General features: G+C 33.8%; 1 protein-coding gene across 2 annotated transcripts; it reads right to left on the bottom strand.

Annotated features, from left to right (window-relative positions):
- Positions 1-3,243: 3,243 nt before the first annotated feature.
- On the bottom strand, positions 3,244-14,660 carry LOC115452889 (glutaminyl-peptide cyclotransferase). Of its 2 annotated transcripts, none has more exons than XM_030181508.2 (5): positions 14,280-14,660; positions 13,064-13,394; positions 12,733-12,965; positions 11,594-11,819; positions 3,244-4,238 (listed from the first exon to the last, which is right to left on the bottom strand). In XM_030181508.2, the coding sequence occupies exons 1-5, from the start codon at positions 14,370-14,372 to the stop codon at positions 4,087-4,089; spliced, it is 1,035 nt and encodes a 344-aa protein (XP_030037368.1). In that variant the 5' UTR covers positions 14,373-14,660; the 3' UTR covers positions 3,244-4,086. The 2 variants fall into 2 exon arrangements, with proteins under 2 accessions (XP_030037368.1, XP_037293774.1); XM_037437877.1 differs by having other exon boundaries at positions 14,276-14,444.
- Positions 14,661-18,497: the final 3,837 nt, after the last annotated feature.

The following is an 18,497-nucleotide window of genomic DNA, read 5'->3' as shown; positions in this document are numbered from 1 at the left end:
TAACAGTTACAACTCAATTTTTGATACAAAACGGGTCGGTAAGATTATGTTTTTCCACATTGAATTCATTACCAGTGTGATTTCAATATATTGATCTGAGACTGAAAATATCATTTGAGTGAATTATCAATCATAATTATTCAGAGTTATTATGTATATCCAAAGCTTACAAAACCAAAAACGGCAATGCTTGCTTGAACAGATGCTAGCATTATATTATAAGCAAAGAACTCAATAATATGTATGTAATTTAACCACACGAAAATTTATTTCCTACACGATTTCAAAAAAGGAAATTAACTAACGTTTCGGGGTTTATTGAGCTGAGATCTGATAGACAAAATAAAACACATTCAAACAATGTAACATTTTATTTATATAAATATTTAATATTATGTAAATAATAGCATTTGTATGTAGAATACATGATGTATATAAATAGCGCAGAGCCAGCCTGCATAATTTTATTAGACTATTTAACGTGTCTACAATCAACACAAGCTTTTTTATATTATATAAATTTGAACATTAAACTTATATTACTAATATTTACCACCATAGTTACGTGTTAATTGTGTAAATATTAAGTACTTACTATAATGGAATGTGGCTTTTATAATAAATTTTATTAATAAATAATTATTATATTTGAACTATTAACATCATAGAACCCTTCCTAGTTCCCGTCTTATGCGTCAAATTGAGCCGGATTCGTTTTATTCATTTCTTCCGCCTCAGGAAGTTGGTTGACCTTATACTACGTTATTAATGACTGTTTTGCGTCCGTTACATGTTTCCGTGAACAGGTTAAGACTGAGCGATATGATTACATATACTTTTGAAGGTACTTAGGTTGTCTTATTGCACAACCAACATAGGAACAAAATTATTAATTTAAAAATTATTTTTGCCACTCGCACAAAAGTTTAAACGACTTATAGACAATTTGGTTTCAATACATAGATATTATTTCTAATAGTATATTATCCTTTTAAACTTTTACGGACTTATTTTGAGGAATGACGTTGCAGGAACTTCATCTGTGTGATTTCTCAAACCACGACACTTCTGATTTCATAGTTTGTGTTTTCCAATGCAAAATATGAATCCAATTTTTTCGCCCTACATTCTCAAATGTTTTTTTTTCCACTAAAGTAATAATTATAATTATTTAGCCTTTCCTATAATAGATGTAATCAAAAACTCTCATACTTAATACATAGACTAAGAAAAAAAAAAAAATTATAATTTATTGCATCACTCGAACTACTATTTTAATATAATAATACATAGAATGACGTTCATATAATAAAAAATAAAATTATATAACTTACGCTCCAGTGCTGTACAATATCACAATCTGTTTCTAGTTTCCTCGTTAGGACCGTGACAAGCAGCATACAGTATAGTTATGGTACCTACCAGTGGCGAAAGGTCCATATAACCCGATTCCTGTTGGCTTCCCTTCATGTAGAATCTAATCATTAGAACGATTTGCATACCCATTCACACATCAGTACTTGTATGTTTCGTTTGGTCCCCTTCCGAAATATTTCACCTTTAGCTGGTACCTAATCTATACTATTATATAAAGCTGAAGAGTTTGTTTGTTTGTTTGTTTGTTTGTTTGTTTGTTTGTTTGTTTGTTTGTTTGTTTGAACGCGCTAATCTCAGGAACTACCGGTCCAAACTGAAAAATTCTTTTTGCGTTGGATAGCCCTTTGTTCGTGGAGTGCTATAGGCTATATATCATCACGCTATACCCAATAGGAGCGGGGCAGTAATGGCTAATCTCAGGAACTACCGGTCCAAACTCAAAAATTCTTTTGCGTTGGATAGCCCTTTGTTCGTGGAGTGCTATAGGCTATATATCATCACGCTATACCCAATAGGAGCGGGGCAGTAATGGCTAATCTCAGGAACTACCGGTCCAAACTGAAAAATTCTTTTTGCGTTGGATAGCCCTTTATTCGTGGAGTGCTATAGGCTATATATCATCACGCTATGACCAATAGGAGCGGAGCAGTAATGGCTAATCTCAGGAACTACCGGTTTGAACTGAAAAAATCTTTTTGTGTTGGATAGCCCTTTGTTCGTGGAGAGCTATAGGCTATATATTATCACGCTATATTTAATAGGAGCGGAGCAGTAATGGCTAATCTCAGGAACTACCGATTCGAACTGAAAAAATATTTTTGTGTTGAATAGTCCTTTGTTTGTGGAGTGCTCATAGTTATATATCATAACGCTATGACCAATAGGAGCGGAGCAGTAATGGCTAATCTCAGGAACTACCGGTTTCAACTGAAAAATTCGTTTTGTGTTGGATAGCCCTATATTTGTGGACCGCTATAAGCTATATATCATCACGCTATGACCAATAGGAGCGGAGCAGTAATGGCTAATCTCAGGAACTACCGGTTTGAACTGAAAAAATCTTTTTTGTGTTGGATAGCCCTTTGTTCCTGGAGTGCTATAGGCTATATATCATCATGCTATGACCAATAGGAGCGGAGCAGTAATGAAACATGTTGCAAAAACGGGGAAAATTATGAGTTTTGAGAGCTTCCGTTGCCTGCGCTGCGTAAACGGTTAAAGTTATGCAACAATGATGTATGACGGGATTGTTTCACTTAAAAAGTTCTAAATAATATAACAAAGTCCCCCGCTGCATCTGTCTGCCTTAACGTGTTAAACTCAAAAACTACCTAACGTATTAAGATGAAATTTGGTATGGAGACAGTTTGAGACCCTGGGAAGAACATAGGCTCCCGGGAAACTACTATTTTTATAACGGAAAACTTTAGCCTGAATAACTTTATAACGCGGGCGGAGCCGCGAGCAAAAGCTAGTATATTTATAATAATAATTCACTACTCGTTTGAGAAACAGGGTTTAGTATCGATATCCAGTGTAAACCTGGTAATTGTTTTAAGCAAAATTTACAGGAAATAGATTAAAACGTATCCCAAATTCCTGGAGTTGAATAGTTAATTTTTATGCGTCCAACATTATTCAGTACTTATAAACATTTATCGTCGGAAATCAGGAATTTCTGTTAAAACACACATCATAATCGCAAAAATCGCCCGCAGTAAAAAAAAATATTTTTTGGAATGTTAATAAATGTAACAGTAAAGACTATTAGAAGCAGGCATGGTCTAACGTGCAAATTAGTTCTTTGAGATGAGATTTTAGAAGGGTCTATTCGTGAATGGCAGCTATTCATTTATAATTTCCTGAAAAATTGTTTTAGAATTTTATTTTGTAACAAATAATTATCGATGTATTTACTGGTTAACAGTTATAACATATCAACATTACATTAGTATCAAAACCCCCATACATACAATTATTAGTTCGTTTCAAATAATAATTATTATTGAAGAAATGAAGCGATAAGAACATTGCCGCACGAGTGAGTACGAGTTAGCCAACCACAAGATGGTTACAATAATATTATGAGAAAAAATTATACCCATTTTTGAAACTTTAAACATATAAACTCTATGGTTCTTATTTACGTAATATGGGTCTTTTTGCCTGAGATACTGGCACTATTCGCCGCAATATATTATATTATATCACACAATACACAAATACATAATATGCAAACAAATTTTTAAACTTAGGAATTTCAATAAACTTCACTTGAAAGGTAAGTACGTAAAGGGCAATGTGAAAACAGTAAGTACTTACAAGATAATTATTAATTGTAGCTATCTCTTCAATTTATTAAACAATTAATGTTTATATTTCAACTCAAATATTGTGTTGTAATAATCAACCATAACCTTTGTTTTATATTATCAAGTTAATCGAATCATAATACTAATTTCTTGCACGAATGAGTATTTGAAAAAAATATTGGCGTTCAAAGTTATTCCGGACCTGGTCAATGTCATTCTAATTTTTGCCATGAAAGCATTGTGACTACGCCTTTGAGTTTTTTTTCTTAGCGTATGACATGTTGTGCTCGAAGTCGATTTTAAAGCTATAAATAATTACTTATCTATACTCGTAGGCCGATGGTCCTGTATGGACAATGGAAGATATTGAGCGCCAAAGTTCTTTTAAAGTATGTCGCTATGACACAAGATGTAAATATTCAGCGATGAACACTCGGAATATCTTATTCAAATTCTCTATTGTTTTGAAGTCAAGAGCTGAAAGGTCGTCATCGGCCGTGTGCCAAACGCTCGGGAACGGAGATGGTATCACGTGCAGTATGTCGACATCTAAAAAAGAAAACATATTTTTAGATAAATGAGGCCTTTATGTTAGTGCCACAAGTTGAATGGCGACGAGCGAATTGCCTCGACTTCAACCACTCATCAATTCGTAAATGTGCAGGTAAATATCAAAATAATTTTGAATAGACATAGAATTCCATGTTAAGGCAAGGGTAGTTATTACTTTCATTAGAGGTCCGTCTTTTATAATTATATGACCGCCGCGGTCCGTACGGTTTCAAGACACCCCCTAACCTACCCCTCCAAGCTGTATATCACAAAAAATTGTCGATTAGGCGAAGACAGAACGCGGGAAATAATTCTAATTAAAGTTAATTAACAACAGCTGACGCGTACAACACGTTCACAAATTACGAGTGCGTGGTCTCTGTGATTATACAAACGCCACTTGTCTCAACAAAGTATTGTTGACGTAGCAACGAAGTAAGGAAATATAGCATAGTGTTTTGACACCTATGTATCTGTCCCTCGAATATTAATAATTTGCAACATTTTTCTAATATACTGTAAAATTTTATGTGTGCGAGTGCTGTGAAAATACCAGCAGGGGGGGCCCTAAACGATGCGAGGCCCTCGGCGAAAGCAAAAAAAAAGAACTACACGAGACTCTAGGCGGAGAAAAATGAGTTCCCCGGTTTTTAACAGTATCGTCGGTAACATCATAAAAAGGTCCTCCAAGGCACCGCGCAACGCCCGGGGTGGTCGTCCGGTTCGCCTCCCCCTAAGGCCGCTTTCGGTTTTCGACTTAAGCTTACTGTAGTAACAAATGTAGGAAAATTATGTCACATAAGGTCCGCACAATATAGTTGCGCAATACGGTCCAGCCCGCCATTTGGCGACCCTTGCAATAAGTTATTATAGCTCGTGTTATCTATATCTTTACTATTATATAAAGCTGAAGAGTCTGTTAGATTGCGCTAATCTTAGGAACTACCTTTCCGAACTGAAAAATTCCTTCATTGTTGGATAGTCCATTTATTGAGAAAGTCTATAGGTTAAATATAACATCACGATATGAGGAAAAGGAGCAGGGGCATGATTCTCTACGACAATGTCGAACTTGTAACACGGCGTGTTTCGTTAACTTCGTGTTATGACTGTGTAAGAGTATTCTGGATGCTAATTTGACATTTCATGAACACGATGAGGTGTGACACATCCGCCTTACGGGCATGTTACGAATTGTCAAAATAACGTGCGGCAATCCAGCGCGTCTATGCGCGTTTAGACAAATTAATTATTTAGATACAACGACTGTATAATTTCTATTGACGATAGTATCCTCTTTACATCGTGAAAACTCAAATATAATATTCTACCTTATCAGAAACAAAACAAACATAAATCCTAAATGATCGAATTAATATTCAAACCTATGTTTTTGTATCTTGATAGTCAAATTTGTGTTATGGGCTCAGCGGTGAAAAATAAGCTACTTTACTACTGGCAACCCGACTTTTGACAACAATTGAGGTCAATCAAGTTTATTTTTTATTACTTCGATGTAATATTTCTATTAGTAAATAGATAGGCAAACAAATATAAAACACTAATGAAGGTATCTTTTAAACAATATGTTTTCTTAATTATGTACGTTACAATTAATACTATGTAGTTTCTTTGTGGTGAAAGTTTTGTACCTATAAAGTTTGATAACAATAAAGATTATTGAAGAAATTTTTACTAGTTATACATTATTGTTGTTATAAGTAATTGGTAGAGGTCTTAATCAAGGGCTTAGCCAGCTTTAAATTAAATATCAAAATCTTCAAAATGTGAATATCGATCCAGGGAAACAAAGCAAAAATTTCATGTTGGTAATCCCAATCATTTTAAACAATTAAATACAAAAGTATGTAATCATGTTGAATCTAAAATTGTTTGCACAAACACTTCCTTTTTATTTTAGGAGACCAAAGGCATCTTACATTGAATACTAATGTTAACAAAACTGATAATATCAAATGTAATAATAAAATTATTTACTTTTACAGGATAGTGGAATGCAAGATATTCCAAATAAATAATAGTAAAATATACTCAGTTTTAACAACACATTATCTTTGTTTTATTTTTTATTTGTTGTTCAGTCTTAGATAACATAATATAAGTAAAATTTCTATACATGAGTTTGAATGTTTGTTAATTAATCAGTTTCACCTTAATAACTAAATGAATGTGTATGAAATATGGTACTCAGACAGTGAGCTGTGGATTGAATAGAGTACTTTTTATTCCAAAAAGATTAATACCGGTTGATCGGCTAATAGAAGTTACTAGGTAATAGAGCTATACATTTTTAAAAATCACGTTTAATAGGCAATATACACTTATTTTAATTATTGGTGGTAAGTCTGTTATATGTGAATGTCTGTCTTGATAGTTATAAGGTGTCTACGGCAATGTCTGTTTCTATAGCCAAGTTAAACTGTGTCCATGGACTGATGTGTACCGGTTTAGAGGAAATTGTAACTAGCGTAATTACTTTATAAGACCTAAAATCTTTGTCTCATTCTGAAAACCTACTGTGGAACGTCACATAGTGCTTTGCAATTCAAAGTTCCGGATGGCATTGTAACTGTTTATAGGCGGTCGTATCGCTTATCATCAGATAAACGGCATCCTCGTCACATTATTTAACTAAATAAAAAAAAGAATTTGAGTTAATGCCTTAACGATTTTGCAACAAATTTTATGATGGAAGGTCCGTAGAATTCCTCTTAATATACGTTGTTAGCGCCAATTTAGCACAAACTGCATTAGCACAACAGCATTTACTATTACTCATATAACAGCATTCGTGTAAAATCTTCAGTAGCATTAAATATATCAATTCAATTCAATTTTTAAAATGTGGCTTTAGTAAACAAATCAAGTAAATAAGTCTATGACATTGACATTTGACAATAATTTTGAAGTTATATTTTTCGTTTGAAAACAATCACAGTCTACAGAAATTTCTTTAAATTATTTTTATATTCCTTTCATGTTTCTTACATTTAAGTATATACAAAAATGGGATTAAATAAAGTTTGGCAGTGATTTATTCGAGTTACATCATTTAATATCACGAATACAAACAAAAAAGCCTTTTCAAAAACCGATACTTGCCGATTCGAGGGGATGAAAGATTTCTGAACGCATTAACACTTCGTAATATAAAAATATTAAGCATAGACAACCTATCGTATGGCATACACAATACCTATTTTTCAATTACACATCGTGGCGCGTATATGAAACGCGTTTGTGTTTAGAGCTTGTTTTGACAACACGCGTTTACGGTGTGTTATCGCGAGTAGCATAGGGAATCAACCTACAGAGCATTAATGAAAAATAATTTATTATTTTTGAGAACTTCCGTCGCGTGCGCTGTGTAAACGGTTAAAGTTACACAATAATCATGTATAATGAAATTGTTCCTTTTAAAAAGTTCTAAAAAATATATTATAACCTATAGTCCCCCGCCGCGCCGCATCTGTCTGCCTGTCTGAACGCGATATTATGTATTGGTATTTTAAAAGATATACTCGAAATTTGTGAAAACTAAACAAAAAAAAATATATACATCATAATATTTCTATAATATGCTATCTTAGATTCGATAGGTTCGATTTTTTATAATGTTGATATTTTATCATTAACTCGTGCGCCGAAAATGTATACTTAAGGTTATAGCTTAAGGTCCATTTTCATACATTTTGTTTCACCTTTAATCTGGGTAACTAAACAAGTATTGACAAGTAAAGAATGCATGGATATTTCGGCCTTTAAAATTTCGTCGTATTAAATTTTAAAGGCCGAAATATCCATGCCTATTAATTATATATGCTATAACCTTAAACTATAAAGTAATGCATACGGCCGTTTGGTCCTGGTAGGATCTTATGACTTAATTGTTTCAAGGTAGCGAGCTCTATTTAAAGGCGCGACTCACGAATGCTTTGTAATTTCAAAGTATTGCTACAGTTTGTAGATACTACTGGCGATACTATCAAGCGAGCCATTTGCTCGTCAGTTCTTTGAATTCTACAAACAAAAAATGTTGATTGCACGGTAGAATGGGAGAGTCCTTCCTTCACGCATTAGGTTGAAGGAACCTTTATTAATATACTGTAAAATAGTCATGATCTAAACTTTTTTAACATTCACTTGCCAATTTCTAACTAGAAAAGATGATTCTGGTTACTTATAAGTATATCTTTAGGATAATATTATGTAGTTAAATAAATTCCTTATCGTAATACTGGGTATTATTGGAACATATGATATTCTGCAGTAGCAATTACGATTGATGTTTTGATAAAAAGATAAACATATTTTAGTGAGTGTAGATAAAATATTATACGGACCAGTTATCTTTATAGTTTATCAAGGCATCGAACATAATATTGTTACATATATAATTAATTCATTTATTTATTGCCTACTATTCAATGTTGCAGCCACAGCTTATCGATTTAAGAAGATGTATAACGTGCGTTGAGGTAAGATCATAGGAGGTGTAACATAGAATAAATCAAATAAGTAACTTGCTATTGTGTCACTTGTTTTCTGCCTATGTTTCCGGCGACCCCATCTTGTTCTCTACGTTCCACTAGTCCCTGTGAGTGATTCCGACAAGTAAGTACTTACTTAATGTTTACGGAGCTAACAAACAGAATAAGTAGCTGTATTTTAGCGTTCCTTGGAAGATCCGGACTAACCCCATGAAAGAATTTGCCTAATTTTAATTGAGTAAGTATTTATTGCTTTCAATTAATTTTCTAAATATATGGTATCATAAAGCAAAAAATAAGCTTGTATATTAAATTTTTTTGGAACACGTCTCAGGGCCGTAGCTAGGGGGGGCCTTGTGGGGCAATGCCCTACCTTAAAATACTAATGCCCTACCTTAATAATCAACTAAATTGTACATTACTGCTCAATGAAAATATATGGAGCAGCGGGTTTTTTATTTTACTATTTGGAAGTTGGTCTCATAGTAAGTTATTCGTATTGATGGGTGAAATAACTCTATTTCGAGATTTAAGGGAATTTTGTTACAATCTGTATATGACCTTAACAATTACGTAAGTATTAACCTTTTTTTTTCACTTTCACAAGTCAAGACTAGCAAAACCAAAAATCGATTGAGCAGATCAGATCTAGTAATATTTTTATTTCCGCCCTGCTTGTAATAACAGCTGCCCTACCTTAAATTCAAGTCTAGCTACGGCCCTGACACGTCTATACGCTGAGATCTGATCTTTACCCATACAATAATTTGCCGTTAAAGAACGTGTTAAAATCATTCGATTTTGCACTTGTAAAATATTGCAAATGTTTGTCAAAATTTATACTTACTTACACGAAATGGTAGAAACTCAATGATAGTGTCGATTTTACTGGTTCATATGAATATCTGATTTTGTGATTTATTTATACATTTTTCAAATATTAAAAATATCTAGCTACACTGGTGAGTGGTAAGATCTGGTGCCTAGACGTAGACAAAAAACAAACTTAGCTTCTAAAAATATTTTAAGATTTTATATTTTTTTTCGAAATTGTATAGATTTTTACCTAGATCGAAATATTATGCTCCTTTCATAGAATCATCTTAGTCTAGACAGATGGTTTTAGAGAGTAGGCCGAACTATACCTGTGAAGGTACCTATCTTTCTCAAATATCTTTAAATATATGGTAAGTACTTACCAATTTAAAGCCTTATAAAACATTAAACTATTATTTTTAGAGATTAAAAAATATTAACTTTTTAGTACTTATTTACTTACTTATATTTACTTAATAAAATATAGTCAAGTTAATGATTAATTATGATAACTTTTATAGAATTCTCGTAAAAAAGTAACTCGCCAAACACTGTTTAACACGCGGATAAAGCGTCCGATATTCCCCCAACGCACCCTAAACGACTTCAATCAAATGTTATAATTTGTCCCCAGTTATATGCAGGATTTTCCTTAGTTCCGTGAAGTAAGTAGATTGTCAAGTATAAAATTTAGGTGTGTAATGAATTAACAAGACATTATTATCCTTAACGACAAGGTTACGTTCCATACGAGTTACGACAAACTCCGATCTCTTTACAAAACATTGATGACCTTCAAAACGATTTTATTATTATTTAAGCTAAGGATTTATGTTACCAATTCATGTAAGTAAACATAATTTTGAATTTAAATTTCATTCATTTAAGTATTGTAAAATGTAGTGGAGAAAGAACTGAACCGACGTTTTAGTTTCGATTCAGTTTTACACTTTAAATTTGACTTTTGACCATCTATTTTTACTTACATCCGTCGAGGGATCTGAAACTGGTTTGACTAGCCATGTCTGACTAGGTATTATTTACTAGAACATTTTTATCACTACAATTAAGATCAGTATTTTTCAAGTTTCCGTTGAATGTCATGAAATTAAGTACATACTTATACTTTTGTTCAAAACTATATTATTATGTAAGCACATTTTGTCCTTTTTATGTCTTAACTCTCTAGGGTGATAAAATAAGGAGGTCAGTATATACGACTATTGCGTAATGTAAGTTCATTCGCTAAACCTTTATAGGAAAGGAAATAATACTATAAATAATATTAAGTAAGTATCCAAGTATATAAGTATCATACATGTAGTTGAATACTTCGTAAAGGTCGTAAAACAACGATTTAATGTATTTGATGGTACGTGACTGAGCCGGCAAAAGTGATTGGTAATATCAGAGATATCGACGCAGCCAACATTGAAACTGACACACAAAGAAACATTCAAGTAAGTACTTTAATTAACTAGGTTCACCTTTGTGAAACGCCTTGATAAAAGTTTCAAGACCAGTTTCTCATTTCTGTCTTAAGTGTTGGTACTAGTCTCTTCGATACATAAATAATAGATACCAATTCTAAACGCTGAGCCGCATAGGCAAAATCTTGAAGTGGTAATGGTATATCTAGACCAGTCAATATCATACTCACACTCATCTCTTTTATAATGAACCCAATTAAATAAGTAAAATTTAATTGAAATAAAAATTACTTAACATGTCAGTATTCACAATATTTCTATAGAAACAATTTGTGGCACGTGTTATTGTTCAATATTTACACATTCGTTCGTAAAAATATTAAACAAACGTTTAATCAAAAAATTCAACAAATGTTTAAGAATACTTTCGTATCAAATAATGGTCATGAAAATCAAAAATGTTTTACATTATACTTAAGTAAGTACTAGATTTTGTAATCCAAATACGTTCCCAGTTTGGTTTCGAGTCGCTTTATCACTATTTGGTACTTTAATTTGTTTATATGCACCGTCAACTATAAAAACAAATACTCACTTCGTCTCATGAAAGGCACGTGATCATCCTCAATTAATGCTCCGGAGCTCATGAGCCTGAAGTAAGTCTGCTCCGATTTCCCTCTAGTATAACCTTCAAACATATCCAGCTCGGACAAACGGTTTTCCGCGACTGCCAGTCTCACATACCACTTCTCCGTAGACTGGAAATAACTAAAGAACACCGGATCCGGCGCTCCTAATAGGTCCAGGAGTACTAACACGTCCTAAAAACGTAATATACATGTAAATATCATACAAAAAAGACAGAATACACAATATCCAGTGCAAAACTATATTACAAGAGCTTTTTAAATCTGGTAAAAAGAGTAAGCAAGTGTCATATCACAGAGGAGACGTAGGAGGCGCCGGGTAGACGACTGACTGGCGTCTCCCGCCCTGTGGAGTGGGGGCGTTTGGAGAATTTCACAGCGGTATCCCCTGCCCGTCGTAAAAGGCGACTAGTAGGGGCCACGATGGGGATCGTCGGCGGGCAGCAAAGGGCTGTCCGCCCTAGTGCATCTTTGTGCGTCTTTGCACAATTTTCGGTTGACCTCCGGTATGGACGGCAGTGTGCAGTTGGCCTCATGCTGCCGTAGACGCCGAGGGCGTCCTTCGGTGCGCAGGAGCTTCTAAGCCCCCTACCATAGGAGAAGGGCCGCACTAGGCGGCACCGCGCAGGGGCGGCTGTGGATGTAGACTTAGACATTTTCGTCAGAGGAAGCCCGCAGTCGTCTCTAATGCGCCGGAGAGAGCCACCGCCGAGTTATAGTTGGCATGCCGTGCGTTGTATATAGGTTAGGGACTCGGCCCGGCCCGGCCTGAAGGTCAACATCAAATCCGGGCAGCGCAACGCCGGGTCGTAAGGCACGGTGACCCCAACATAACCGCTCAGTCGCCCCCCCACGAAGGCAGGGCGGTAGTCATATGACACTTTCTCCGCGAAAACAAAAAACAAAAAAGAAAAGTGTAATGAAACATGTCTCAACTTAAATAATATTATATTATGATTACATTGTGGGAGTTACACTTCTGCCTACAACTTTTAGGGAAAAGGCCTGAATGTGTGTGTATTTTTAGACCACTGTATTAATATCTCTTTATACTCTTTACTTTGTCAGGATATTATAATTTACTTACCATTCTTTGAAGATCATTTGCTCCATCTTTGTATTCTGAGGAATGCCACTTCTGAGCCAAGTGTCTGGCACCATAAATAGAATCCTTAGGCCCCCACTGCCGGAAAGCCTCTTCACCATCAAAGAATATGAACATAAGGCTGAGATTTGCATCTTTTACTTTGTTCAATTGCGTTGACATTACCTTGGCAATATTTATTAGCATAGCACATGGCACAGCAGAATCAGTTGCACCTTTACACATAAATTGTGAGAGGATTAGAAAAATAAATATAAACTAATTTATATAATAATTATTAATATAAGTAAGAATATTTTGCACTACTACATACCTACAAAAACATGTTCCCTGGTGTATTTACTGTCATAATGGCAGGCAAGCACTAGATATCTGTCTGCATTTGGGTTCAGTTTTGCTATAATGTTTTTAAAGTTGAGTGTCCCAAACACAGGTGTTTGATCAGGAAAAACATTCTCTGTTACATCCCAACCCAAGTTTTTCATTTCATTTACTATAAAATTACCAACTTTCTCATGGTTTGGCGTTCCTACAACTCTAGGGATGAGAATTTCATCTAAAACTTGTCTAAAGTGGTTCATGTCAGTTAATTTTGCTATATCTTTGACATTGTCATCTGATAGTTCCTGAGGTTCATGGAAATTCTAAAAACAATCATTTATGGTTAGAAGAGATGTTCTTCAAAGTAATAAGTCTGAGAAATTAGTATACAGATATTTAACAGAGAGGTGAGATGTTTTTACTGTTTCAAAAATGAAAGTTATTTCAAACCACTAAAGATCTCTACCTACCTCTGATGTTTTATTGAACATTGAGACCCTGAAGCATTTAATGTTATGTCATAAATTGTTATTTGAAACAGCTCTCTGATAAACATGATAATATGATGATACAGAAAGACACATATTCTCTATCAAAGAATAACTACATTTTATATTTTTTATGGCGGCAGCCAACATCCAGATAAGATAAAACTAAATCACTGTGATAGATTTTATTCATTCATCACATTTGTTTTACTCACAGTACAAATTAAGTATAAGTTAATTTCATTTATTATAGCTTTATGTGTAGCAAATAAACAAAAAAATGTGTACAGTATGTCAAGTGGCCAGCTGTTAAATTGGCCATATAAGAATAATAATTTTATTCAAATTACTTCTGGACTTACATTTCAGAGAACGAGTTTAACACATTCTTCATAATAATATTATAGTTACAAATATCAGTTTAATTTCTTAAAAATAAACAAATTACACAAGTCTAATCAAAATGATTACATTCTTGTTTAAATTATACAGTCACTACTTTCAAAGTGGTATTTCCGTTAAGGAAAAGACTGCACAATGATATTATATTGGTCATAAATATTTTATAATTAATGGAGTAGGTCCAGCATACTTCGCTAGGACTGATAAGCAATATTAGAAAATTATACAAAAAAAATTGCAAACTAATAAATACCAAATATATTTCAATGTTTATGAGGTTTAATTTCGTTTATTGTCTTATTGCAACAAAATACTTACTTTTTCTTGGTAAAACTTTAAGGCTGCTTTTTCTGTATTGACGAACGCAAAAAACAATATTGCTACCATAAAAGACGTGATTCTCTTATCCATTATTACTGTTTGCAGTAATTAAAACGTATGGAACACACGTTTAATACAAAATCGAAACGTTTCTAATAAATATCTTCTAACAAAATATAATTGATTCTTATAAGAAGTTCATTTGTTATAAAATCCCCTATTCCAACTTTATTAACAGTCACCTTTCACCTTCCGAGAACTGATAACAATTCTGTTTGCGCGCACAGGACAAAATAAAACTTTCGTTTCGGGCAAAGAGAATAAAATTAATCACTAAGCTCGCTCTCAGAACGATGACAGCTCACTGCTTAAAGGCCAAAGCTGTCAAGCAGAGACCAATAAACTACTGTCAAGTGTCAGAAGGCTGGCAATTATATTTTATCATGATTTTCTCAGAACAAGAACAAGCACTTTTTTTTTTTTTTTTCCTTTTTGGCTTCGCAGTTTAGATGCATTTAGCCAATGTCAAGTTATTTGGATAGGATAGGAACATAGGATACAAAGGTTGGGAAACTATAAGAATGTTGTACGATATCAATTCGGAGGAAGATATATTGGTAATAAAATACTATCAAGTGGGTTAAGAATTAAAATATAAAGAAATAGAACATACATAAACAGATAGGAGTTGATGGGCTGGTTTACATACATAATAAAAATTACGTTAATGAATTGTAATGATTAAATGAAATTTATATTGTAATGATGAATGAAAGAATATAAAGAAAATATCTAAAGTTTAATATTATTTTTAATAATAAAAGATGTAATGCATTGGTAAACTAACATGTCATTAGAGTGAAGAAGACAAACAATAGAGGAAGGTAAAGGAACTGAGCGACGCAATAAGGACTGGAGGACAGGAAAACAAGATGTGATTAAGGTCACCCACCTCTGCACCACATGGGCAGGTGGGGCTATTTAAAATGTTTATTTTAGCTAGATGAGCCTCAGAGCATGTGTGGCCAAGTCTCATACGAATTAGAATAGATGTCTCAACTTTACTAAACCTAGCCTTAAAGAACCAAGGTTTTAATGTCACATCCGGTTGTATATTGGCATAATAACGGCCCTTTAATTTGATACTGGAGAGCCAAACTTCTCTCCAGGATTTATAAAGATAAGCTTTTGGTAAAGATAGAAGGTCTTGACTATAATTTTTAAATGGGAACAAGTCCCCGCAATTCACTGCCTCTTTAGCAAGAGTGTCCGCCCTCTCATTTCCTTCGATTCCCGAATGACTGGGAATCCAAGAAAAATGGAGCAAAATGCCATTAGAAAGACACTTGAACGCCAATTCTCTTATTTGTATAATAAGGGGTAAAGTGTTATTACTTTTAAAAGGAAATTTAGCCATTGCTTGAAGAGCACTTAAGGAATCAGTAAAAATAATTGCTTTATCAAGTTTAAATAGAAGAATATATTCAATGGCCCTTAATATACCCAAACATTCTCCTGTGAAAACAGAGGATTCCATAGGAAGTTTAATTTTTTGCACAATATTAAATTGTGCGTGGAAAACACCAATCCCAACGCATTCCAATGGGCCTATTTTTGAAGCATCTGTATATAAGTGGTGAAAACCCTCGAAACGTTCAGCAAGGATTTCATTAAATGCAGCCCTAGCACTACCAGATTTTTTATCAATACAATTATAAAATATTTTAGGAGTAAAAATTAATGAACCAAAGCTATTGTTATATAAAGCGAGTCGGTTAAAACAGCAAGTAGGTGCGGAAAAAGCAAGAAATTTATGAAAACTTATTATTATGCACGGAAGAGATTTATGAGATGGATTATTTAGGTAATGCTTTCGGAGTGATTCTAGTATCGGAATGAGAGGATGGTTTGAAAACTGAATAATTTTAAATAAATATTTATCTGAAAGAAATTGTCTCCTAAGAAAAAGAGGAGATTCACCGCATTCAACTTGCAAGGCGTTGATTGGACTTGATCTCATTGCCCCTGATATAATGCGTAAGCATTTTGACTGTAGGCGATCTAATTTTTTAAAAGCATTTATATTGCCGGGTTCAAAAACAAATGAACCATAATCAAAAATACTTCTAATAATAGCATTATATACTAGTTTTAAAGATTGTGGGTGCGCACCCCACCATACTCCACTGAGACATCGTAACATGTTTATATGACGCTCCACTTTGTTAGCAACATAATCGCAGTGAGCAGTCCCAGACAGTTTAGAGTCCAATAAAACACCCAAATACTTAAAAGCGCTTTTAACTGGAATTGGAATGTTGTTATATACAATATTAATTGGAGGTAAAGTTCTCTTTTTGGTATAAACTACGGATGCGCACTTTGATGGGGAAAGATCTAAACCATTTTTAAAAAGCCATGACGATAAGGAAATTAATGAAGAATTAAGAACTGAACATGCGTGCTCAATAGAATCGGAAGAGTAATATAACAGCAAGTCATCTGCATATTGTAGAACTTTAACGCCATTAGTAATATAAGATTCTAAATCGTAGGCATAAACATTATATAGCAAGGGGCTTAACACTGATCCTTGCGGTAAACCTTTCCAAACGTGTCGGGTTAACTGGTTTTCTGATGACAAAATACTGACTGATCTATTATTTAAAATGTTTAAAATTAAATGCGTTAGATTAGATGGTACTTGAAGGGATTGTATTTTTAGTTGAAGGATAGTTGGTAATACATTATCGTAAGCGCCATTAATGTCTAAGAATACAGCTACCGTAGAACAATTTTTTGAAAAAGACATGCGGATGTCTGTGGTAAAAATGCTGAGGCAGTCCAAAGTACTTTTTCCTTTTCTAAAGCCAAATTGGGAATTTGCCAGAAAACCTCTACTCTCAACATACCCATCAAGCCGATTTTTAATTAAATGTTCTGCCAGTTTCATTAATACTGAGGATAGGATTATAGGTCGGTATGAGGAAATATCGGTTGGAGTCTTGTGAGGTTTAAGAATTGGCAACACAATGTGACGTTTCCACATTGGGGGAATGCTTCCTGTTGACATTATTAAATTAATAAATGACAGATAATATTGAAGAGCGCTATCACTCAGATGAGATATAAAAGAGTATGGGATGCCATCAAATCCAGGAGTAGAATCTACAGTATTCTGGACAACTCCTTTTAATTCGTCAATGTGAAATGGTAATTTTAAGGCTGAACAGCCATCAACATCTTTGCTGATAGATATAGACATTGGTTTCAAAATAAACTCCTGAGGAACCCACGGAGGAGCCAGGTTATCCAAGAAGTCGTTAGCTAATGATTCCGAAATACGGGGGGAAGGGTTCACCGACGCAGATCTAAAACGTTTAATATTATTCCAAACAATAGTAGGATGTGTATTGGGAGAAATAGAGGCACAGAAACTATGCCAGCCTTCTCTCTTTTTCATTAACAAGAACAAGCACTTGTCATAGAGTAAGTAATATACTACGTAAGAAGAGGCGGCACTTAGTACATTGAATTTGAGCTCACGCACACATACGTGAGCCCAGTAGAGTTATATTTTGTACCAATATTACGCAGAAAAAATGACACGCAAGGCTGCCAACTTACTATAAATCTGCTCGTTTCTAGGGATGTTCCTTATTTAATCGATATTATCGATAATTTTGTATCGACAGCTTTATATCGATAAAAATTGCTGACCATAAATCTTACACTGGTATAAATTGTGATTGAATTTAAAATATTAAAAATAAAACGTCCACAATTTTCATAATTCCCTTTATTTAATTAGAAAATACACAATATTATCACGTGAATTTCTTATGTATAAATTGTATAATGTTTAGGTCTCCTACTTAGAAATTCATAACACTCCAGTTTTCCGTTATTTATTTCCAATTTTATATGGAAATTGTCAAATTCGATACTTTACAGATATGATCTTTTTCCGTCCAATCAACAATTACTATGATACAATTATTGCAAGGGCAAATTCATAGATTTCGCACGTGCCTTTTTGATTAGGTTACTAAGCATAGAATTAAAACTCCATAATCTAGAGTATTCTCTTCAACGACTACCTGAGTTTGTAAATTTGAATTAAATATACATCACTTTTATATAATGTTTTAAATCATAATATAAATTTTCTGTTACCGGTGTGGATCAAGTGGATACTTAGCCATAAATATGTTT

Source organism: Manduca sexta, chromosome 12 (genome assembly GCF_014839805.1).
Source record: "Manduca sexta isolate Smith_Timp_Sample1 chromosome 12, JHU_Msex_v1.0, whole genome shotgun sequence".
NCBI lineage: Eukaryota > Metazoa > Arthropoda > Insecta > Lepidoptera > Sphingidae > Manduca > Manduca sexta.
This window is presented reverse-complemented; position numbering and strand designations above follow the sequence as displayed.